This window comes from Papaver somniferum, chromosome 6 (assembly GCF_003573695.1).
Source record: "Papaver somniferum cultivar HN1 chromosome 6, ASM357369v1, whole genome shotgun sequence".
Classification (NCBI taxonomy): Eukaryota; Viridiplantae; Streptophyta; class Magnoliopsida; order Ranunculales; family Papaveraceae; genus Papaver; species Papaver somniferum.
The window spans coordinates 56,708,016-56,734,330 of record NC_039363.1 but is presented as its reverse complement, the minus strand read 5'-3'; the positions used below and the strand labels follow the sequence as shown (position 1 = coordinate 56,734,330).

General features: G+C 35.8%; 1 protein-coding gene across 5 annotated transcripts; it reads left to right on the top strand.

Annotated features, from left to right (window-relative positions):
• The first annotated feature begins 5,841 nt into the window (after positions 1-5,841).
• On the top strand, positions 5,842-12,849 carry LOC113287636 (protein STRUBBELIG-RECEPTOR FAMILY 3-like). 5 transcript variants are annotated; one of them, XR_003330192.1, is made up of 18 exons: positions 5,842-6,084; positions 6,494-6,713; positions 6,833-6,962; positions 7,057-7,128; positions 7,406-7,471; positions 7,588-7,659; positions 7,757-7,828; positions 7,922-7,993; positions 8,081-8,146; positions 8,290-8,355; positions 8,986-9,419; positions 9,504-9,976; positions 10,140-10,402; positions 10,926-11,064; positions 11,384-11,520; positions 11,611-11,767; positions 11,973-12,261; positions 12,591-12,849. XR_003330192.1 is itself a non-coding variant. In XM_026536431.1 (17 exons), the coding sequence occupies exons 2-17, from the start codon at positions 6,608-6,610 to the stop codon at positions 12,048-12,050; spliced, it is 2,403 nt and encodes an 800-aa protein (XP_026392216.1). In that variant the 5' UTR covers positions 5,842-6,084; positions 6,494-6,607; the 3' UTR covers positions 12,051-12,533. The 5 variants fall into 5 exon arrangements, 4 of the variants coding, with proteins under 4 accessions (XP_026392216.1, XP_026392218.1, XP_026392219.1 ...); XM_026536431.1 differs by lacking the exon at positions 12,591-12,849 and having other exon boundaries at positions 11,973-12,533; XM_026536432.1 differs by lacking the exons at positions 5,842-6,084; positions 12,591-12,849 and adding an exon at positions 6,114-6,348 and having other exon boundaries at positions 11,973-12,533.
• Positions 12,850-26,315: the final 13,466 nt, after the last annotated feature.

The window sequence follows — 26,315 nt, the reverse complement described above, 5'->3', positions numbered from 1 at the left end:
GAAACCGAGTATTGAAACTGATTATCTCAGTCTAGTACAAGCAATTCCAGGAAGAGATGTTAATGTCCCATGAGATATAAGAGGCATTAGTGAAGACATGATTTTTTTGTTAAATACTTTTGATAGTTGGTAAAAATGTTAGCAAAAAAGTGTGCTGATAAATTGGTGAAACATGCTAGAAAAGAGGGTATTTTCCATACATGGATAGGGGAACCCCTATATTCATGTTAAACTCTATTGCGCATGATTGCGTTCAATTAATAGATGGTATGTTTGGATCAAAAAAACAAAAAACAACGAGGATTGCATTATAGTGAATTGTGAAAACTTATATTGTATAGGCCTGTAAGTCTTTAGATAGAACGTTGGATTAACCTCTTAAAAATACATCAATGAAATGTGGAAACTTATATTGTCTAGGCGTTTAAGTCTTTAGATAGAAAGCTGGATCAGCCTCATAAAACTACATCGATAAATGAACACACTACAGTCATTTTTCAACTTTTTTCTTTGGAGTAGATCCATATAAAAAAGGGTCATGTTAACTTATACCCGTATATAGGTTAAGAGTGAATAAATAATTAATACTTTGTATTGAGTTTAGATATTTCTATTGGGATCGTAATTATCTTGAAAGTATAAACTTTCCTTGAAAGCAAAAACTAAAGTTCCTTGTAACACCCTAATTTGGCTAAATTTGTTGTTTTCTCTCACTATATCAACACTCATCAAATAAATGACTTTGATGTGTATTCTCATCATCTCTTTTGTAAGGAAATAAACTGAAAAACCAAATCGACTTTTGTTCTTCCTTTATTCACAAGATCAACTTTTTTTTTTGTAACCAGAGAATCATCGTCATGTACATGACTTCTTGGTTAAAAGCTTTAGAGACTCATCGAGATGTTTTTTCCTAATTTAAACAAATACTATACTTTTTCAAAATTATCACAATCAAATCCAACAAATATGAAACCGATAAATATTTCCATCTAAATCAAAGGTTAATTAGAATCTCTCTAAGCAAATTGTTGCAATTTTTATTTAATTAACACTGAATTCTTCATTTACCTTAAATCCATCATTTTTTTTTGCGTATTACCTTCATCAATGACGAAATTAGTTTTAGTTTTATGATGTTTTGATCTTGTTTGTAATTGATTATTCTGTTCTTGATTCCATTTTTTGTTACGTATTTTAGGGGAGAGGTTAAGGAGACGGATCAAGAGGAAGAAGAAGTTGTACAGAGAATGCAAACAACGTGATTTTTGTCTTTTTAAAAGGGTAATTATGGAAATATATTTCTCATTAATTTAATTAATTTTTTTACCTCATGCCAATAGATAATTCCAAAACCCAACATAAAAGTTCATTAGACCAAGTACTATGGTAAGCGATTTCGCTTCGCTATAGTCTAATTGTAGCGAAATCCAACTATCATGGTCTTCCATCTCTGTTTAGAGTAGCGATATTCCTTCACTACACTTTCAAGTTGATTACATCTGATGCGCCTTGTACTAAGGAAAGTCACACGGAAATTCAATTTTTCTGTGCTTTTTCACTTTACAGAAACTCAGTTTCTCTGTGGTTTCCAACGGATAATGAGTATTCGTTTCTGGTTTCTACTCTTTATTCCTAAAACTTATCTTTTTCACCTTTTTTATTTACGAAAACTTTTTTTTAACCTGTTATATTTTTTTCTGTTAATTATCTTTTAACCTATACAAATATTCCATGATAAAAAAAAATTAGAAAAAAAACACGGAAATTGAGTTCCCATTTTGCACTATTTGCATGGAAACTCAATTTCCATGTTGTTTAGCTAAGGGATTCCTTTTTCCCACAGTGAGATGGGGGCATTTCACTACGCTTCAAATAAGGGATAGCTAAGGGATATCTCTTACCATTGTGCTTACTCCTTAATAACCTATATACGTGTATGTTGGAAATTGGGTACAAGTGGATGAAAACAAAGAACAAAAAAGAATGTTGTAACACTGAACTTCAAAGCCTTGGATTCTTTTCAGCATATATTTTGACCCTTCCCAAGTAATTGACAAGTACAATTGGTAAATGAAACAATGCTTCCAGGTTATGATGAAGTCCTAACAACGTTGTTGGATTCAAGAGTTGTACTCCCTTGACCCATCCAAGAACACACAGTATGAGATTCTGATGATGCTTAGAGAGAAGAGAAAAACATAAATTTTGGATGATGTTCAAGTGGGAGAAAGTCTGTGCTATTTAAAGAGGATTTCATGTCTATTGGAGATGTCTCTTCATTTCCAACAGACGCTCTCAAACGACATCCATCAATGAGAAGAGACGCATCTGTAAGAATTTATGAAAAACGAAATTAGGTTTCAAATTTTAAAATTCAAAACCCAAAAAAATATATAGAAACGTCGTCTCGCACTCTGGTAAGGGGCGATGCCCTTAGACCCCCACGACCTGACCTGTCATAGCCGATGGTGTTGCCCCTCTCCAGATCCCCTTTCGTAGCGACAAATATTTGAAAAAATATTCAACATATAGTATATAAGTTAATAGGACCCTGAGAAAGTAAATTACTTTCGGATACAGGGTTGTCAATTTTATCGTGTAATTCTCGGTTGCCCTAGCAGTGCTCACTGCTCATCATTATCACTGTAGTTCTCGTATTCGGAAATAGAGTACGTGTGTGTATATTTGGTGGAGTTAATGATCAACAACCTTACATAAAACTTTTTGTTTTGGTTTTTGATCCTTTGCTCTCTAAACAGCGAAATTCACGGACAACTAAGACAAGATTGTCTCAATTGGTCCGTGGATGTCCGGATGATGTCGATTTAGGCAGCGCCTTATCAACTAAACCATTTAACTGTCAGTCATTTGAGAAGCACCGTTACACTTAAATGATGGTGAAATTGTGCTTTTAGTTAGGGATGGGTTTCTTGTTTTGCTTCCCTTCCGCTACCAAACAAACATGGTGGTGAAATTTCGTGGATAAGTAAGCAGCATATAGATCACACGTTAGTAGTGGCGTCACTTCACCTTATTACGTTTCGTCACAGAACAAGTAAGCTCCATTGATATTTATCTTCTTTAAAACTATAATAATAATTATCTCCTCTTAATTTGTTTATTTCCAATCCAAATATTCATAATAATGGTCCTTAACTTCTACTGGTAATAAAGAATCCCCCATTTTAAAACAAGTTAGAAAGCATTGACCGATAAATGAACGTTCACATGGTTTCCAATTGATCCATAGATACTCCCAGCTGCATGTCCTTGACTCGTTGCCATGTGGACATGTAAGACTTACCTTACCTACCGTTCCAATTGGAAAACATCCTGTAAATGTTATAAAAATAAGTATAATCTTTGAAGTCTGATCCTTAATTAGCTGTAAGGTCATTATTAGGGTTCCTAGATCCTTCAACCTTAGACTACCAGTGTTTTTACATCAGCAAGTCAAAATGAAGTTTTACTCCTAAGTTGGCACAAGTTCCCTGGAACAAGCCAATGAAGGCGCGGATAATTCCTATCAGATGTGCAAATAAGCCTCTGGATCCGATCGCAGCGAAATGAAAACTACCAAATAAATAAAATCCCATCAACCGAAATCAACATCGCTATACACGTTTTCCATGTGGGTCACCATTATCCACGATGTCATGGTATAGCCATACTGATAACGTACTGGGTAACTATTGGTCCCAGCAACAGAAATTCTAGTTGATGAAATAAATTTAGAGGGTATATGTGTCTCACTCCCGCTAAGTAATGGCAAGTTGTCAACGCACAGGCCACTACTTCCAGTTCCATGCACCGTGTAAAACAACCAACTAGGTTTGAACAGATCTCTCCGGTCTCTACTGTAAATGATGGACCAAAAAAAAAAAAAAAAAACTAGAGGTTTCTCTGAAAGTTAACAAAGATGATGATGATCAAATAAGAAAAAGTTAACTTGTCATTACTTGCTGTGTGATTTCCTTTAACCAATGTGTTTAACCAAGCAAGTTTCCTCTGTTTAGCTGACATCAATAATTTGAATTATATGCCAAATCACCCAAGAACCAGTCAAAGTTTTATTTCATAATTTTAATCTTTCTTTTCCATCAAAACCTCCGTTAAAGTTAAAAGATAGAACGAGCTCACCCACAAAAATAACTTTTAAGTTTAACTTTGGCTTTTCATTCGACACCCAAGTCAAAATAAACTTTTAACGGTCGTTTATAATTTGTAGTAGTAGTTTTCTTTTTTTTCTTTTTTACAAAGGGAAGGAATATACTAAATTGGTTTGCACTTTCCTAGGAAAAAAACACACTTTCGGGAATATTTACTTTTTCCGGTGAATTATCTGGAAAGTGCTATACTTGTTTCCACTTGGACGTGACTCTGGTAAATTTATAAGTGATGAGCATGTACACAATACACAAAGGGGCCGTTCCCTCTCCTCTCCTCTCCTCTCCTCTCAGGGTGTCACTCATAGTTCAATAAATACAACTAATAGTCTTAGGTTGTCATTCTACATCAGTGTCTCATGCGACATCGTATTCCATTTCTGAAAAGTTTTGAAACATGTTCGAAATACATAATACTATTCGGAAGCATAATAAAAGTCTTAAAACATAGTTGGTTATGGACATAAATGTGTCTATTCGAACAAACATAAATAAGTGTATACCCAACAAACCGTCTTATTCATGGACTTCTGAGTTGCTGGCCTTAAACTTGCAAAAAAACTTTGACTGAAACTGTATCCGGATCTCTAATTGCTGTCAGCTTCCCACGAGGCGGACCGTGATACCGACTTCCTTGCTAGGATCTCGAAAATGCAGGCATTTGAGTTGAGTTGTCAACTTAGGATAGTTTTTGTATTAATCTGCTCTTAGCGAAATAGAGGAAAGGAGTCTGCCGAGATCAATTAAGATTTTAATCTTCTTCATAAGGTCTCTTTAGAAAAAAAAGACACCAGCTTAACAAGAAAGGGAATTTTACTCGATGCAGTAAAAGACACGATGATTGAGAATTTGAGATGAAATAGATATTGTTGAGATCATGTACTGATGATATTATTATCTTCAGTTATTTGTCGCCAATATTCGACTACACGGGAAGATGATTACCTAACTATAAGCTACCTAATCATAGATAGACTCATATACTGCCATCAAGGGCATATAGTTTCCTAATTGCTTTTTACTCGTTGCGTGCTAAATCTCAAACAGACCTTATAAAGGCAATAACGACACACACATTCCACGTATTTTACTAATGCGTCCACACATGCATATTTTACTTTTCACAAATTTCAAATGTTTTCTTTATCTTTTTAATTATTTCCATCAATAATTGAAACCAATTCTCAGCTCCATGCCGCTGTGAGATGAAAACACCGATTACCGGCTGATGAACTATACTGTCTATCACCGGCACCGCTCTTGACCTCTTTTAGAGCGTTTATGCTTCCAAAAGAAAATAAAAAAAAATGATGGAGGCTAAAACGCAAAATACAGCAACTCTGGTGACGAAAATAAAATGTTGAATATAATTCAGCTTGGCTAAAGAAAATTCTCACTGTGGTGGGTTCAGAAGGATTCTACTCTCTCTTTCGCCCTTTTCTCTTGTCACTCTCTTGAATTGCCGCCTTTAAATTATATTCTCAAGGCTTGTCCAGTTTACCAATAAAACACGCCAAATGTTAGCTAACACCACCTAAATTCCGAACCCGTTCAGTTATTATGACACCTCAAAATGTGGCAACAAAATTGGCGGCGAGTTAATTAATAAGCGAATCGGCCCAGTCAATTTAAGTCATTAGATTATCATTAGAAAACACATATTTTAGTCTCAATCTCAGTGAAGTTACACAGAACTGAAGATATATGTACGACTTTTTTTATATACTACCACCACTGCTAGTAGTACTAAGTGAGTTAGAGACAGAGAAAAGGAAAATGAAAAGAGAGAGAGAAACTAAAAACTAAAAACAGCAGAGAAACAAAAAGATCAGACCCTTCTGTAAATTGTCTGTACCTCTCTGTATACCTTTTCTTTGTCTATCTCATCATCATCATCATCAGTTTTTTACAAAAGGTTAGGGTTTCTAAGTTCTTCTTTCTCGATTCCTTCGTTTATCTTTTCTTGAAATTCCATCTTTTTCTGTGTGCTTCTTGATTGGTCTGGTTTTCATGGAATCTTAACTTCTAAGTTTACTTACAAGATTCTTCTCAGAAATCAGTTTCATCCAGTTAACAAGTTTAACTGGTACACGTCTTCAAAAGTTACCAATTCAAGTTTTCTTTCCTCACTTATTTTTCTTAATCCTGAGATCGATTAGATTTGTGATTGTAAGCTCTGGTTCGTCCTTTGCTTTATCCCTGTTAATTTAGCTCAGAATTCTCAGAGTTTATTCAGATTTATTGACTGATTTTCTAAAAATTTCTTAATTATGCTTCATAACTGAGATCTTATAATCTTCTATTTCCCCTCTCTATTGTTTCAGTTTGATTTTTGGATTGGGGAGGTTATTCATGGTTCACTTTATGTTCCGTTAAATGAATTCAGAGCAGCAAATTTGAGGTTTGTGGTGTGAAGGAAAAAAAGAAAAAAGAAGAAGATGGCAATGAACTACTCAAATTGGGATATATGTAAGCTGGTATTGGTGGGATTGTTGGTGATTTTAACCAAACAGATTACTTATGGTTACACTAACGATAAAGATGGTAATGCTCAATTTCAATAGTTGCATACTCCTTTTTACCTAGATCTGATGATATTGTGTTTCTCTTGGTTGTTAAAGAAAATGAAAATTATATCTCACTGAATTTTTTTACTGTTTCAGTGGCTGCAATGAATATCTTGTATGCTGATTTGGGTAAGCCCGTGCTTCCTGGATGGATTCCAAATGGAGGAGACCCATGTTTAGAGGCCTGGCAAGGTGTTACATGCGTGGATTCAAACATAACCTCAATGTACGATTGTATTTCTTAGATTGTTTGCTGTGTTTAATTTTCCTCACTGTAGTTCTTGGTACTCAATTCTTTTAATAATTAATTGGTTTAACAGAATTCTCAATGCTGCTACTATTAATGGAAAGCTTGGGGAAAGCTTAGGTTCCTTTACTGCTTTAGAAACTCTGTAAGTGTTGTCTGTTAATAGCAATTTGCATATCTACAGGATGCGCATTTCAATTACCAGGAGCTGGACCCACCTAGGAGATGCTAACCAAAAATTCTTCCCCAATGGATGGTTAGTATGTTCCTAAGAGGTGTTCATATTGGAATGCGCATCTTGTGGATTTAATTCCTCTTTTCAAAATTGTTTCTCGTGATATTGTCTTTAGTCAGTAACTGGGTTTTATTGTCTATGTGATCACCTTTATTAATGTTTTATTTCTTCTATTGGTTTGCAACAGAGATTTTAGCAACAACCAGATTGGAGGGAGTCTTCCAGCTAGTTTACCTGTTACTATGAAGAGCTTGTATGTTCTGTATCTTTCTCAGTTTATGTAATCAAATATCAATAATGCGTTTCAGCTTGCACTTTGTTGTCTATGTCTTATATCCATAAGCATGTGGTCTTCCTTGAGTATGTCAGGTTTCTTTCAGCAAACCAGCTCTCGGGAAGCATCCCTAGTTCTTTATCTTCCCTAATGCAACTCTCAGCGATGTAAGCATGTAGCTAAGCCTGTTTGTCTTCAGTCAGCCCTAGTTGGGATACTCAAAAATTTGCTTATGCTTTTACTTATCTAAGTTATTTCCAATAGGTCGTTAAACGACAATCATTTAAGCGGAGAAATACCAGATGCCTTTATGGCCTTTCCAGGATTAGTAAATTTGTAAGGAAGTTGCTGGTTTTAGCTTATCTTATTGTTTGGGGTTCACTTACTAGGTTCAGAAGTTGATAAGGAATTGTTACCATCTTTGTGCAGGGATCTGTCCAGTAACAATTTAACTGGTGAACTTCCACCAACAATTGAAAGTTTGTCATCTCTGACAACATTGTAAGGAACTTAACATGCTAAGCTTGTTATATCTACACCTCTATTTTACTTTGTTTTTGCAAATTTATTGAGATTTTTGTTTGGCAGGCATTTACAGGATAATCAATTATCTGGAACTCTTGATGTTTTACAAGACCTTCCTCTGAGCGACCTGTAATTTTTCCGATCACTCCATTTAAATAAATTTTTTCTCTTCTTCTGACAATAAGATAAGGTCTTAAGTCACCTCATTTAATTGCAGTATGGAATATAAATACTGTCTGTTGATTTCTTTTGTTTTTTTTCTTTGTTTACAGGAATGTAGAAAATAACCTGTTCTCTGGCTCTATACCTGAAAAGTTACTGAGCATACCAAATTTCAAGTGAGAGCTGCATACTTCTATATTTGTTTTCTTTATCTTGAAATGTTCATTATAATTGTGGAAACAACCTGATGTAAGACAAGTTATGCATCTGTCATGGGATTCCTGCCATTTCATTGTATAGGAGCTATAGTAGTAACTGCAGAACATCAAGTTTATTGCAAAGTCGTATGGCATGTGAAGATACATAAAGACATTTGTGATACTGATAACACAGTTCTCCTACCTATCTGTATGTGCATCTAGTTGTAATTAGTGTCATTCTCCTATGGACTAGTAAGCCATAAAATGATAAGATAGAAAACAGTGTACCTTTCTCGATTAAATGTTCTTTAGAACGCTAATGACCAATGCTTAGTAGGTTAGTTGGCGAAGACCGATGTTGTGGTTTTAATAACAGAACTTTACTGGCTTAAAAAGATGGTATCCTTTGTCATGTATGTTGCACTTGAAAATGGGGAGTTCTGTAGCCATATTATGTACATTTCGCTGTTTACATCTATCTTGCTTTCCTTTACGTATATACTGCAGGTGCTCTCGTTAAGTATAGTTATCATATTATTGTTGCACGTATGATAGTGACTAAAAATTCTTTTCTTTGGTGTTGTTACTGTTGGGTTAATGTTACAGAACGAGTGGGAACCTGTTCAACACTACTTCTGCCCCTGAGTCGTCACCCGCAGATGCCCCTGCACCACCACTTCCAGACCCTACTCTTATTCCACCTATCACGTGGGCACCACCTTTTTTTAAAGGAGGGTCCCCACCTTCCGGAGGCCCACCTACGAAACAGGCAAGTGGAACATCCACACAGGACGGATCAAGTCCTGCAAGTACAAAAAAAACATTCTCAAAGAAACAGATTGTGGGCATTGCAGTAGCAGGGGGGTTAATTATTCTCATAATTATATTTGGACTTGTCCTTATTTATTTAAGATGTTGCCGAAGAAGTCAAGATGCCTACATAAACACCACATGGCCTGAAAGAGGTCCGTCTAATGTCCCAGTTGAGAAATCTAAAGACAATGTCATCTCAGGACGACCTAACCATCAAACAGAAACAGGTAACTTGACGCAGTTCAGTGAGATTTTCTTTCTTTAGCATTGGTGAAGTACAATAACCATAAAGATTGAATAATTTGAAACAGTTCCGGAAAAACAAAATACGAACCGAAAAGAGGAACATGCTGTAGCTAATAGAAGAACTGAGGATATTCCCGTTGCAAGGAACAAACAGGAGATGGAGTCTAAAAGAATTGAAGCAATTCCGCAACGGAACAAACAGGAGATGGAGATGAAGAGAGTCGAAGCGATTCCACAGAAAAAGCATGTACTTGATATAGATAGGTCCTGGTCAGGATTGGATGCTTTTATGATCCCGCCGCCTCCTCCCCCACCCCCTCCCCCTCCTCCCCCTGCTGCGCAAGTCGTTGCAAATCCAATTTCTTCCTCAGAAGTAACTACAGCAATCTCTCCTCCCAGAAATCTGATACCTCCAACTTCTGTGAGGCCTTTTACTGTTGCATCCTTACAACAGTATACAAACAGCTTCTCTCAGGAAAATTTGATTGGAGGAGGTAGGCTGGGCAGTGTTTACCGAGCAGAACTCCCTGATGGGAAGGTAACATTCTTATATCTTTATTCGGAAGTCACTTAATCCGACTGCTGCTAAACAGTGTTATTGATCCCGGTTTCATTTATCCGGAGAAAACTGCATTCTTCCTAACTGTTCCTCTCTAAGTCGCTGTTTTCTGGCAATTTATTTGCTTTTGGATGTCTTGTAGTTGTTGGCAGTTAAGAAATTGGATAATGTTCGGCTAGATGATGAAAAGTTTCTTGAGCTAGTGTCAAGTATCTCTAAACTTCAGCATGTTAATGTGGTCGAGCTTGTGGGGTACTGTTTGGAGCATGCGCAACGATTGCTCATCTACGAGTACTGTAGTAATGGAACTCTCAATGATTCCCTTCACTCATATGATGAGGCCAGTAAGACTCTCTCTTGGAATGTTCGCATTCGGATGGCCCTTGGAGCAGCAAGAGCTCTCGAGTAAGTATTACTGTTCTTTGCAGCACTTTAGTATACCATTTACTTCTTAGTTCGTCAAGACATTTTTTCCTTGAAGTTACTATTTGGGAATGATATAAATATTTAACTTCAATTCCGAGGTAAGAGAAAAGTTCTGGTCTGTTATTTCTTCTTATAATCCTAATAAAGAGGATGGCAGTTTCTGCATATGTTCTGAACGGGATCAGGACGAAATGTTGTCTTTTCTATAGATGTTACTTATTCGGCAGAATCTTCGATGACACCAACATAATTTAATCTCTACCTACTCACATAGTTGCATAATGAGACAATAAGATGAACTTCTGTTGCATTCAGTGAAGGCAAACAGCATTGAAATATAGTTCAGTTCCTAGAAATCTGTGAACCACATTATCTGTGCTCCTCAAGGAACCTAACAGCACGGCTTTAGTTTTGCTTGTTGTTCTTTACTATTTTTCCCCTTTTGCTGGTTAGGTCATATAGATATTGAAGTTTAATTATATAACTTCGTTTTGCTGTGAAGGTATCTACATGAGACCTGTCAACCACCTGTCGTGCACCGAAATTTTAAGGCTGCAAATGTTCTGCTTGACGATGAGCTCACCGTGCGTGTCTCAGATTGTGGGTTGGCTCCTTTATTAATGTCAGGCGCTGTTAGTCAGGTAGATATCTGTTTTCATCAACTTAAATGCTTATTAATCGTTATGCATGTTGGAGTACGGAAATCGATAACTATGCAGATTGTCTAGGTTCAGATTTTAAATGGGATTGGTAAATGACACAAGTCACAAGCCAGTGGGAAAACTAACATTATTAATCTGTAACACAGTAATCTAGCATCCAGGAGGTAAAAATTGAAGATGAAGGATAAAGTTATTTTTGTGAATCTCCCGTCCAATTACTGGTTTCAAACCTGGAATTCTATCTTTTTAGGACAGATTGAATAGGTATTTATTATTATATATGGTTGGTCAATTTCAGTTGTCAGGACATCTCTCAACTACCTACGGATATGGTGCCCCAGAATTCGAAACTGGAACTTACACTCATCAGAGTGATGTTTATAGCTTTGGAGTGGTTATGTTAGAACTTCTTACCGGGCGTAAGTCGTATGACAGGTGAGAGAGAACAACCAAAATTTTCTCATTTTTACAATTTGAGTAATTGTTTTGGTGCTTAACAATATTTTTGATGTCTGAAAAACATAGGTCAAGGCCTCGAGGGGAGCATTTCTTGGTCAGATGGGCAATGCCTCAGCTTCACGATATTGAAGCACTGTCAAAAATGGTTGATCCTTCTTTAAATGGAAATTATCCTGCTAAATCATTGTCGCGGTTTGCGGACATCATTTCTTTATGTGTTCAGGTATGTTCTTTTAGTCGAGGAGTTTGTGACTCTTCATCAAATTACTTATCCTTTTGCATAAGATTGTTATTTTACTTTTTATTAAAAATAATCAATTATCCTGAAGAGGGAAAAAAATTACATAGTGTAGGTTACCTTTGCAAGTTTTCTCTCTTCTTTTCTTCATTGTGTAATGTAGCTAGCTAATTCTGTGTCTATTTTGCAGTCTGAACCAGAGTTCCGCCCTCCTATGTCTGAGATAGTTCAAAACCTCGTACAAATGATACAGAGAGGGAGCCCCTAGAGTTGATATGCATAGTTAGATTGGTACAATCTTTGCGTGTTCTGGCAAAAGTGTGAATCGTGAACAAGTCATCCCTACAAAATGCTTCTTTCATGTAAACACTACAGTACGTTGCCTCTGACAACATACACAATGTTCATACACCGAAATATTCTTCGAAGGAGCGATTCAAAGTGACCCACTACAATACAGAAGTTCTTTGGTCTCACAGGTTCGTTTCTTCCGATTTGTTGGACAGTGCTCGTTAAACATAGGAACAAATGATTTGTATTGCATAATTGCGCTAATCCATTATTTTGCTGTAGATGTGTGTGATTAGCTTTTTAGCTCTCATTATTGGCTATTGCTATTGTGTAAATGTAACTTCAAGTGTATTTTCTCATAATTAAGTAAAGAATGGTCTTCACTTCTCCATTGTTTTCTTTTTTATATAGGAACTCTGTTGCAAAATATAGAAACTATGTTGCAAAATCTTGTTAACTATTTCTGGGTCAATTATAATGCAATGACTCTTAACGTTGTTCATTTCTCGTGTACCAGGTTTTTATTGATAAGTTTGCTATTTCTTAGAAGAAGAAAAAAGGTCAGTTATAGAAGTAAAGGCATCCTGTAATTTTCAGATTTCCCAGGCAGAATGATAACGTGGATACTAAATTTTGACTTGACTAATTTGTCAATTTGTTGGGATGTGTTTTGCATAATATTAAGTGAAAATTTCTAGAATTTAAAGTGTGCAGATGCCGACTAAGGTGAACATTGTTACCCAAAATACTCTTAAGAATGTTGTGAAAGGATTTCTTTATACAGTCAAACACGAAATTAGCACCCATTTAGCCTACAACATGAATTAGATCTTTTGAATCCAAGTGCATGTTCGTTTTTAGCAGATTACATGATGGATCTTGCATTCCGTTCAATTGTAGGGGATAAAGATAGAGAAAACGCATGAATATTGCTATCTAAACGTCAATAACCACATCGAATCTCTTGGATTTGATGAAACATCATAGAATTTGATGAAACCAATTTTGGTTTCATTATAAAATTTGATGAAACCAATTTTAAAATTTGGAATTTTTATATCCATTTTGTTTAAGATGGAGTTTTAATGGATCCCAACATTTAACGGGGTTTTTGTATCACAAGTTTGGTCATGTTGGATTTTTATGACTAGTTCTGATTTTATAATTGCGATGTGATTACGACTGAGCCTGATTTTTTTTTTTGTTTTGTGTTGGCTCACTTTTTGAGTGTCTAAGACAAATGCTTACTGTTGTTTGTTTTTCATTGTCTTTGGGGCTTTTATCTCAATCAATTTGATCCATTTTTACACAACATTGAGGAAATACTAAAATCACACCGAATCACTAAGAGAAACATATAAAATGCAAAAGAAAAGTATAACGTGATTTAGTGTTAATAGATTACGAGTAATGCATGCACAAATTCTCCTCTTAATTATTCAACGATTACCATGTTATTTCTAACACTTGAGTTTAGCATTTATAGAAGAATATAAACCATGTTTTCACGTTGCGTTTAATATCTTATAGCCAAAATAATCGTTTCCATCTACGTAGAAGGTTTGGTGTCATCCTAAATAGCTCAAAAACTTCGAAGATGAATTTTAATTCAAATATACATAGAAATCATAGAGTATTTTTTTTTTCTTTTTTACTATGTATAAAAACTAATACTAGCCTATGAAAGTGAGTACTCATACTAATATATTATCAAAAACATGTTAACTACTCCCACACAATTAAAACTCTATATTATCCCCAATGTTCAAAGTTGAAAATCATATTCACCTCAAAAACTGTACAAATGGGTGAGGAAATAGGAAAAACATTCTAAACGATAAATGTTCACCCGTGTCTTTACTGTAACATGTCGAAAGGTCTCGGTGTTCCGATTAAAGGTCTGGGAGTTATGGCCTCCGTGCTAACAGTCGAGCAGTCTGAAAAAGTTATGGGAATTTTTTTTCTGAAATTCAACTTTTCAGACCAATCGTTGCAACCAAACAGACTCTGAATTCATATTTTCTCTCTGGAAAATAAATGTGAGTCTGTCCTGGGTCAAGCACTCAACTTGGATTCTGAAAAAAGTCGCCAAGGTGTTTTACCAAAAGGTATTGTAGTCATAATTTTTCTGATGAAATTTTTTTTCGTCGAAAGTTTCATCATAGATATAGGGCTTCGTACGTAAAATTTAAGATGGGAATGCAAAATATAATATTCAAACTATGAAAACTATAATCAAAATGAATAGAAATACGAAACCAGTGGCTTGCCTCCTATATAACGCTTAGTTTAACGTCTTCAGCCCGACTTACCATTCGAGTTACTCAAGAGAGTGCAACCTTGAAATTTAATCAGTCTACACTCTCTGCATGGATGTTTTCATACCAAGTCTTAAATCTTTGGTCGTTGACCTTAGAAATCATCCTATTTATAAAACCAGTAATCTCAACTGCACTATTAGGAAAAACATTAGTAACAAGGGGTCCAATCCATCCGAACCTTATCTTACCAGGAAATAATCGAAGATGAGTATTAGATAGACTAACTTTCTCCAAAAATCATTTTGTCATGGAAAAGTTTATATTTTTTCCCTGTGTATATGGGAACTCTCGTAAGCATCTTGATGTACCTCCTCTAGCTTATTAATTTGTAGCTTCCTCTGTTTTCCTGCTTCGCCATACTCCATGTTGCACATTTTGACCGCCCATAATGCTTTGTGCTCTAACTCAAATGGGAAATGACAGGCTTTACCATAGACTAACCGACAAGTAGTATGCGAGTCGGTGTCTTATATGTTGTTCTGTACACCCATAATACATTACTGAGTCTTAAGCTCCAACATTTTCTTGTGAAATTGATTGTTTTCTCAAGAATGGACTTAATCTCACGATTCGAAATTTTAGCTTGCCTAACCAGTTTGCGGGTGATACGACGTACAAATCTTGTGAATAATATTATACTTTGAAGTGCGATCCTCTGTCACTGATAACCACTCATGGTGTACTACGCCTGGAGAAAATATTTTTCTTCACAAACTGACAAATAACTTGAAAATGCAGTGGTATCTTTAGCCTCCACCCGTTTCGACACACAATCCATTACAAGAATTATATAAATTTTTCCATACAAATTAACAAAAGGGCCCATAAAATCAATTCCTCGCCCACCGAATATATCTACAACAAGAATCGGTATGAGTGGCATTTGATTTCGAGCACCTAGATTGCATGTGCGTTTACATCTATCACAAGATTTTCAAAAAAACATATGCATCCTCAAATAGAGCGGTCCAATAAATATCACTCTTGGAAACTTTGAGAGCGGTATGTTTAGCACCAAAGTGCCCACCACAAGCATAAGAATGACAGAAATTAAGAATATATTCAAATTCAGAGTCAAGTACGCACCTGCGAACAATCTGATCAGAACATTAATCCACAAGTAGGGCTCATCCCACACATACTCCTTGGCTATGTTCTTAAGCTTTAAATTTTGAAAATTGGACAATGTACTAGGTACCTGCCCAGTAACCAAGTAGTTTACTAGATCAGCTTACCAAGGTGCTAATTCATCCATAGAGAAAAGTTTCTCATCTGGAAACAATCATGCAAGGAAAATTCTTTTTCCGTAACAATAAGTCTACTAAGATGATTTTTCAATGTATTATTAACACCTTTCTTGTATCCATACTCAAAATCAAATTCTCGCAACAGAAAATGGACTGCCAAATTCTTCCTCGCTTAGATTATTTATCCTTTAGTAGATAACTAGGTGTTGCATGATTAGAATATACAATCACTTGTGACCCACTAAATAAGATTTGAATTTTTTACTGCAAACACTATGGCCAATAACCCTTTTTTGGTAGTAAAATAATTAATTTCTTCCTCATTAAGGGTTTCGAGATGCATAGTAAACCACGTGTAATAACTTCTCTACTTTCTAACCTAGAATGATACCCATTGTATAATCATTTGCATCACACATCAACTCGAATGGTAAACTCCAATATGGATACTTAATAATTGATACAGTAATTAATAAATTCCTTCAGTCTGTCAATGTCATCCTCACAATCCTGGTGGAAGTTAAAAGGAGCCTTTTTTTTGCAACAATTTGCACATTAACGTTGAGATGTTGATGAAATCCTTGATAAACCTCCTATGAAATACCTGCATGACCAAGAAACAAGCGAATCTCTCTCGCTGAAGTGGGGTATGTAAGTTTTTAATTAATCAAGTCTATCTTTGCTTTGTCCACTTTTAATCCTTGAGAGGACACGGTGAGGCCTAGCACTATATCATGTGAAAACGTGGGGGTACAAAAATACACCACCAAATATTTCTTAGGCAACCTGTATGGACTAAACTCGAATAAAATTCCGAGAGTTCAACTTAATGAATCTCAATCAAGGAATTATACGAAGAGCTTATATCTCTTTCTCTCACAATCAGAAAGTTTACAGAACCGAATATGTGAACCTGATTATGAATGAGAGTATTTGGACGATTCCAAAGATCAATATCCAAGAACCAATCAAGTTGTATCCAACAAAGAAGGATGGATGTATCTACTTTGATTGATTAGCATACAACCTGTGGTATCTCAATTATAAATATCAACAATATAATGTGGAAAAAGAAACAACACAGACACCAAAATTTTGTTAACGAGGAAGCAAATGCATAAAAACCCCGAGACCTAGTCCACACTTGAACACCAAACTGTATTAAACCGCTACAGACATTATCCTACTATCAGAACTTCGGACTGGAATGTAGTTGAGATCGAATTAAACATTCACAAAAATTCAGTTACAGTCACGCTCCTTACGCCTCTTGAATCACAACAGGACTCCGCTCAAATGATTTTCCTAGATAACGTCCTTTATAGCCTAAGAGTTGCTTCAACTCAATTGAAGACTTTAAACCAATCTGCCTTCCACAGATAAGCCTATTTGTGATTTCCGTTCTGATCAAAGATCAAGGTGAGGTAGGAAATTGATTGCAATAGACAAAGTCTAGCAAACCTCAACCTAGATTATTATTCACCTCACAAGTTGAAACTTGTGGAATCACAAAGTCTGAGACGAAGATACTTTGTGATTTCTATCTATCTTGTTTGAGTGAGAAACTCAATGATCAAAACAAGATCAGGATACACGAACTATCAAGATAAAGATAATTGGACTTGGCTTCAAGAATCCCAAGGTGGAGTCTCTTTAGTCATTAAACCCTAAAAGGGTTTTAAGGACATGACGACTCTAGTTTACAACTACGACACACAAGAATAATGTCAGGGATTCAAAGATCCCAGTTGTTAGAGGTTCTCCCTTTATCTAGATTTATTCTAGTTGTTCTTGTTGTAGAATATATTAGGTATCTCTAAAAATTTTGAAGAGTATAACCCTAAATCTGTAAGTTTGTTTTTGATATTACTTTTACCTGGTAATTTTTCAAAACAAACACAAGATTTCCAAAATATTGAATCACATCTAAAGGGAAATCAAACCGGTGTTTTTTGAAAGCAGAATATAAAAGTCTTTACTTAGGTTGAAGCAACTCTTAGGCTGTAAAGGACGTCATCTAAGGGAATCAAGTGCGTAGAATCTTGCGAGGTTCAAGAGATGTAAGGAACACGACTGCAGCTGAATTGCTTGGAGAGTGAATTCGGTCTCAACTACACTCCATTCCGAAGTCTGATAGTAGGATAGTATCTGTAACGGCTTGATACAATATGATGTTCAAACTGGACTAGGTCCTGATATTTTTCTGCAAGTGCAGTTTCCCTCGTTAACAAAATGCTTTGTGTCTTGTTTTACTTTTTACTTCCACTTTATATTTGTGCTTGATATAATTAAAGTAAAATCAAGTGATTCGATAATCAACCTAGAGTTTTTAACTAGGACTATATAAAACCTACAAGACTTATTCTTGTGAATTCGTATCTTGAAATATAGATTACAAGACTTGTTCTTTTTGGAATTCGCTTCGTGTACTGTTCTAATACATAATAGGTTGTTCTTGGATATTGATTTTTGAGATCATCAAAGAATTCTTGTACACAATCAGGTTCACGGATCTTTGATCTAAACTATTGATTGCACAAGAAAGATAAACTGTATATACAATCATATACAAGTATATTTTCTAAAGGTTTACTTGTTGATGTTATTAGGTTTTGTCTTATAGGTCCAAAAGAAAAGTTGGTGGTGTACTTGGTACTCCCTCCTTTTCAACTCTGCTGAAACATAAAAGTGAAACCCTGCATGCTTTGCACCATGGCATTGAAGTTCTCCTCAATAGAAGATATCTAATCTTTATATATTGTGGTTGATGAAACCCATATTGTTGCTCATTAGATGGCATATGGGTGTTGCAACGCTTGTTTTCATAGATGAAATTCAGATGATCCATCCAACTTGCATTATGAGTAGAAGAACATGGATTATCATACCTTGGCCTATGATTAGGGAGCATCGTATTAACCTCATTGGGATCTTCCTCATAAGTAAGAATAACTGTAAATGTTATACATTGAATCATCTTCTCTATATTGCTCAAGAGATTCTCTATATATGGAGAAGAGTTACCTTTCACTACACCAAATTTTGGGATTAGAAACATAACCAAACCGTTACGAATCGGGGTTGTAACGGCCCTCGCCTGTTTCAAAAGGGCGTATTACAATTTTTTCGCAACGACATTGGGGACGTTACAAATTTTGAGTCACAACGGCTTTCGTAACAGGGCCGAGCCGTTACAAAATGCCACGCAGTAACAGCTGAGAGCCGTTCGAATTTTTTGTAACAACGCCGTCGTAACATGTTGTAGCCGTTACTACGTGGCAGTTTAGTAACAGGCCAGAGCCGTTACGACTCAGAAAGTTGAAACAGGTTTTAGCCGTTACGAACTTTTTTGTAACATCAAAAAATTACTGCCAGTCAACATTGACCTGGTCAAAATAGGTCAATATCCTGCATACACCTGGTCATATTGACTGATTTTGACCAGGTCAAGGCTGACTGGCAGTTCATTTTCTGCCGAAAATAAGTCGGAATTCTAAATGCAATACCCTGCATACACCTTTCAATACACTCATCATCCACACTCAACAATCTATTCATATCACATTCATATCAGATTCATATAACAAAATAATTGAAATTTCTCCAAGTATAAAACTCAGTGACACAAAAGTCAATAAATATAAAACTTAGAGAAATAAGCTATAGTTCAATTTATACTCACTCCATCTGACTCCAACCCCACTGCAGTTCACTTCCCACCAGCGCAATACCTAGCAAGTATAAACTGAGTGTCAAATCCACAAATTTAAACTTAATAGTACAAAATTTAACCAAGTGAAGTACTTACCATGGATTGATATTTCCCCGGCTGGCTACTAATGCTTCAACTGACCTTGTGTGAAGTCCCTGTGCATTCACATATAACATAACACAAACCACCTACAAATATATACAAAAAAATGATGAACTGAAAGAAAATATCCATTCATAAGTTGTTTTGTGTTCACATATATAGAAAAAAGTTACATTGGACCAAAAATAGTTGCTTCGGGTAAAGCTCTTCTTATGCACAGCTGCATAAGAGTATGCACATCAGCCAGCATACTTACAAAAGTGTGAACTACCAAAAAAATCAAAAAAAATAGATCCTTCTTATGCACAGCTACATAAGAGTATGCGCATCAGTCAGCATACGTACAAAAGTGTGAACTACCAAAAGAATCAAAAAAATATCATTTATATGCACAACTACATAAGAGTATGCGCATCAGTCAGCATACGTACAAAAGTTTGAAATGCACAAGTTTAACAACTGTAATAAAGCATGGCAGGGTCAGTAGCACAACCAAAACCATAAAAAGTTGTACTCAAACCACTAGTGAAAGCTTTACAGTAACATATTACCTCGTTGCGCAACCATAGATGAAAGCTCTTTGAGCTCTGACATTAGACTTGTCACCGTTAACATAAACATCATACTTCCTACAACCAAATACCAATTCAAAGACTATCAAAGTTAATTTTCTCATAACTGATTACAAAGATGACATCATAGCATCACTTCATCGATACACAATTCAGTTCAACGCCATTAAGTTAAGTTATGGGTATTTTCATTTATGCTAAAATGAACTAAAATGCACTAAGTCAGAACTGTGCTACTACGCTCTAACACGGATATTTTCATTTATGCTGAGGTGGACTAAATGAAATTCAGAATTGAATGAGGCATAAGTAAAATTTACCTTTTCCAGTCATCTATTCCAACATACTTGGATAGGATCCAGTTGCGGCATTGTTCAAATTGTGCTTGAGTAAGAGTAATCGGGGTTGCAGTACTTAGAGGCATCTCATCGGCATCATCACAGTCATCATCCAAAAAAGCCTGCCGAGTATGTTTATGAGTACCATCACCATCATATGATATGTCCTCCATAAGGTATAAGATAGCTTCTCGCAACGCATACCCTCTTGCAATGCACCCCTTAATGTACCTTTTATTGCACATCAATCCTTTAAATCCTTTCATTAACCAACACAGAAAACTTAAAAGATCAGAAAAGTTAAAAGATCAGGAAAGTTAAAAGATCATTAACCTACCAAATCTCAACTTAAAAATTAAACAAGAACATTAGGGGCTGTATTTACCTCTCAAAGGGGTACATCCACCTAAATCTGACCGACCCACAGATTAAAGCTTCATAGTCCATATGAATCATCAGGTGGATACTTATAACAAAAAAAGATGGTGGAAAATATTTTTCCATAGCACACATTGCTTCCACCAGACTAGCTTTTGCATGTACAAGTTCGTCTCTGTTGATAACCTTTGCGCACAAAATGTTGAAAAATATACTAACACGGAGAAGAGAAACTCGCAGATCTTTAGGCAATGAAGTCGCAGTATGAACTAACAATGGAAACAGAGATTGCATCATCACATGGTAGTCGTGAGACTTGAAATTCTTCAACTCCGGTGGACTAATACTCACACAGTTGCGAAGATTGGAACATAAGCTAGAAGGCACCCTTATATTCTCCAGCACTGTACAAAAAGATACTTTTCCTCTTTTGTTAAGGAAAAAGATCCATCCTCCATTGTTGTCTTACCAGTTGCACTATCCTCTTTCAACCATAACCGCTTCTTAATACCCATAGCTTCCATATCTTTCTGTGCTTTTACACAGTCTTTTGACTTACTGTTACCCATGAGAGTGTTAATGATATGCTCAGTTATGTTCTTCTCTGTATGCATAATATCTGTACAATGACGGGCTGTGTTTGATCCCATATTCGGCAAATCATGAAGAATGAACCATCGAGAAAAGAGTGAGTGGTCAGAATCATCTTCATCGGCTCCCTGTTGCAAACTATCACCTTCTGCTCCTCTTTTACGTTTCTTTGCTGGTGGTTTACCCTTACCATGTTTGCTTCTAATATCCTTCACCATTTCTTGAATTTGCAATCCTGTTAGTGGCCATGGAGCTTTACCATGTTCTACCCCTCCACTGAAGTTTGTCTTGTCATCTTTGTACTTATGTTTGGATGGCAGCCATCTTCGATGTCCCATATAACATATTTTCTTACTATACGGCAGCCACTCAGAAACTGTTTCTTCACCACAGGTAGGACACGCATAATATCCATGAGTCACACATCCAGACAGAGTCCCTAATGCGTGAAAATCATGAATGGCCCATAACAACCTTGCCTTCAACGGAAATTTAGACTTTGTTAAGCTGTCGAATGTCATAACACCATCATTCCATAACTCTTTCAACTCCTCTATCAATGGTTGTAAGTACACATCAATGTCTTTACCTGGTGCTTTTGGGCCTGATATCAATAAACATAACATGGAGAATTCGCGCTTCATACACATTGAAGGTGGAAGGTTGTACGGACACAATATCACCGGCCAACAGTTGTAATTGAGACCAAAACATCCATTTGGGTTGAAGCCATCAGTTGTTATCCCAAGAGTAACATTCCGTGCTTCCTTAGCAAATTCTGGACAAAAGTTATCACACACCGCCATGTTGTAGAATCAACCGGATGACGCATTATATTGGCATCTTTATGTGCTCTAGAATGCCAAAGCATCGCCTCTGCTATCCATGGTATACTGTAAAGTCTTTTCAGCCTTGCAATTATTGGAAAATGCCTTAAAGTCTTCTGCAACTTGCGTAAGTTTTCTCTCATCATTAAAAACTCTTACACACCGAGGTTCTTGACATACCAGACATTTCACCAATGAACTATTATCTTTCCAATAAAGTACACAGTCATTTACACAAGCATCATAAGTGACATAGTCCATCCCCAGCTCTTTAATAATCTTCTTGATATCTGGAAACTTGGATGGCAGGGTGTTACCTTCGGGAAGCAACTCTTTCATCAACTCTAACATTGATGTAACACCGTTGTCTGTAATTCCGAACTGAGTCTTTATGTTGTTCACCATGATCGCAGCGTACATTGCTGACTTTTCTGTAGGACATGGAGTAATGGTTCTCTTGCCTGCTCAGCCGCTGACTTCTTTTTCTGATAACACCTGCTGGTTCCAACATTCACATCAACACCTGCTTCTGCATTCTCATCAACACCTGCTTCTCCATTCTCATCCATACCTTCCCTAACATTTTCATCCACATCTGCTATGATACTCTCATTCAAAACTGCTGTGACATCATTATCGGCTACACATTCAGTTGTAATGTTACGTGTTGCTTCTAAACTTTTCTCATGAAAGCGCCATGTTGTGTCTCTTGCATACCACATTTCAGCAAATGAAATTATATCTCACTCAGGGTAATTAAACCTTTAGCATTCATACAACGACGACAAAGGCATGAAAAGTACACCCACCACCATTAATCCTGACAAAATCTATGAATGACTTCACACCTTGAAACTGTAATCTATCGACTTACGGGGACACTTCATCCATTTCTTATCCGCATCATTTGACATATTACCCTTCAAACATCAAACAAAATCACTTAGTCCTAGTGGTACAGGGTTGTTGAAGCCCTGCAAGTTAGCGACATAAACATCCCCTCAAAGAAGAGAGAATGAGCTACAAGTAGCTTTTGCGAATATCCACTAGGACTATTATCATATTTTTCACTGAGAATCACTCAATATCAAAAAAAAACTTCCTAACTATAGTTAATTTAAACTTAAAAAACTACCTTAACATGAAACTAGAGTTCAAATCATGATAAGCATATTTATGGAACAACTATCCGGCTATGTGCTCAGTTCAAAACTTCCTAACTTTAGTTCATTTAAGCTTAAAAACTACCTTAACATAAAAACTAAATTTCAAATCATGATGAGCATATTTATGGAACAACTAAACATGGTAGTTCATAAAAACACATACCCCAGCTATGTTCTCAATTTCAACTTGGACAAAAGTTCTTCAAAGTTCAACAAACCCTGAAGTCATAAAAGAAACACCCATGTTAGAAAAATAAACCTAAGATCAGTTCATACTTTCATTTGACTTCCATTTACTAAAATCCATCAATGGACACATTAAATCAAAATCACCACCTCATACATTGTACAACTATTTAACTTGAATTGACTGTTGTTATCAATAGCATAAAAGAGTCACAAATTATCCTAATTCACAATCCCTATTACCTACCAGAAACTAGCAGTTCATTTAACGAGTTTATACTTCAACTTTGTCAAATCAATAAGTTATTGTAGTTGATAAAAGATTTAATACATCCAAATAGAAAGGAATTAAGTAACCAGTAACCCAAAATCACAAATCACTGCAGCAATATTAACTATTAAGTGTATAATCATGGATCAAAAATTGTCAGTGACTTATAATATATAACTAATTTCAAGTGAACCTAATGATGTCAATCAACACCCATAACTTATAAACCAGAAATAGAAATTTTCGAAACTAACATACAACCCTAAAATCAGTTCAAGTTTTCGAATCTTATACCTTCTAAGTCTTCAAAATTCTCCAATCTTCAACCCTAACAGGAAATTAGAAAAAAAAATCGGATTAGATTAATAAAATATAACTCAGATGTCAACAAATAGTATCAGATTCACAGATTAAAAAATGGAAAAACTAAAAAAAAAAATGAAATGAAGCCTTAAAAACAGATCGATTAATAACAAGATAAAACCCTAAAAATCGAAAAACTTATAAAGATTAACACTTACGTAGATCTATGATTCAATCCCGTTGAAAAGATTACGGAGATTTATGTGATGGTTTCTCGGAGGATACGATGTCTGTGATGAAACTAGGGTTTCATCGCCTGAGAGGAGGGAAAAGAGGCAGGAGCGGAGAAGAGAAACAAGAAAAATGAGAAATCAAAGTGAACCCCTCTGCTAAGCTTATCCATTGACTTCACGTGGTACACACTAGGGAGGAAATATCCTCTGGTATAACTCACCGTGGGTGGAAAAATAATGCTACGCATGTGAATGGCACACGCACATCCTCAAGGTGTTACGATCCATGTGTGATCAAGCGTGTGACTGCATGCCTAGTAAAAAATTCGTAACGACTAAGATTTGTTACGAATTCTAAAAAATTTAGTAACGGCTCCACCCTGTTACCAATTTTTCGTAACGACCATTTTGTAACTGCCGCAAAGCCGTTACGAATCCTGGAATTTGGTGTAGTGTTTATAAAGTTTCATAACCACCGACTCACCTTTTATATTGAATTGTTGCTTGTTTGCAGCCATATTATCAATAAAATATGTAGTTTTTTTCGATAGTTTTGTTGGTTAATGCCTCAACACTTGATGCATTGATAAGACTTCTCAGTGACAGAAGCAAACCATCGCCGATATGATAATGTGGGAAGCTTTCTAACAACGTTATATACCGCTTCCAATGTTTGTAAATCTTTTCACTAGTAGTCCATGTAATCCCACAAATTATTTTATGAATAATTGTTTCTTTGTAGGGGGAAGTACTTTTCTATGAACACTCTTTCCTATCCTTCCATATCGTAATACTTTCGAGTGAAAGAAAATAAAACCGTTCTTTTGCAGAATCAGTCAAAAAATATGAAAGAACTGTCAGTAAATATTATCTTGATTAGTTCCAGCCAGATTCAAAGTTGTCAACCTATGTTGAAAAAGTTGCAAATGAGATTTGGATCATCTTTTGCAAGCCCTTTGAACTCCGGTAACCAATGTATCAAATGAGATTTGAGTTAAATTGAGTCATCTAAGCTGATGCAAAGTTGTTGCTGATCAAAACATGGAGATGTCAGATCCTTGACTGTCTTCCTTTCAAGAGGAGATGAACGTTGAGGATTTTCTTGGTCCCTTGTTTCGTCAACCATCTCTCCCAATGTTTGATCTTGTAGCATTATTCCACTTCGAGTTGTAATACAACATTGTTGATGACCAACACGATAACCAGGAGCCACCGTTCAAGCAACTGAAATCAAAAAAATCTAGAAGATAATACCAAAAACTAACAATAAAATCTAAAAACAAAAAGCAACAACGCCAAAATTTAATGGGCTATACAAGGAACAAAAAATTAAATCACTTATTTATACTATATTAACAAGTAATACAATAGTAGGTAAGATCATTCCTACAAGAAGCAAGGGTTTTCAATTGTCATAAACAAGTTTTTGTTTATAGTTTGTAAAGAAAAGTAAATAAATAAGAGAGCAAGTAATAATATAATCAAGGATGAAAATAATTATCATCAACTTTAAGATAACAAGTACTCCAGGTTATCTCCAAAATTCCTAACATCACCCAATAATAAGTACTCTTTACTATTGCGGAATATTTGTCAAAGCCACCATGTAGTGTCTAAAGGTATAACATAATCAAATGCCTTAGTGTTCGTGAATTAAGGTGATTATAAGCTGCAAATGCATGTTTGGAGATCGTGAAAACGTATACCTACCCTTTGGAAGCATTATAACATTCATTTTGTAGGTAATATTCTTCTTGTGTGGTAATAATATCCTCAATCAGGTTTTGGTTGACATGGTCTTGTTCACTCAACAAATAATCCAAATCGACAGGATCGAAATCATGATTATCTTCCATTTTTTTTATCACCTAAGTCTTCATCGTCAATTTAAAGTTTCATTTTTTCTAACAAAATGACAAACCCTTTTTTTTTTTTTTACTACTTCTTTTCCAAACCTTAGTAGAGGAAACGGATTTCTACCCTAATTCTAAATAC

Coding starts and splice junctions, on each gene's coding strand:
- LOC113287636 (XM_026536431.1), top strand. CDS start 6,608: ATGGCAATGAACTACTCAAATTGGGATATATGTAAGCTGGTATTGGTG. Junction 7,129..7,405: donor TTTACTGCTTTAGAAACTCT/GTAAGTGTTGTC, acceptor GGTTTGCAACAG/AGATTTTAGCAACAACCAGA. Junction 10,403..10,925: donor GGAGCAGCAAGAGCTCTCGA/GTAAGTATTACT, acceptor TTTGCTGTGAAG/GTATCTACATGAGACCTGTC.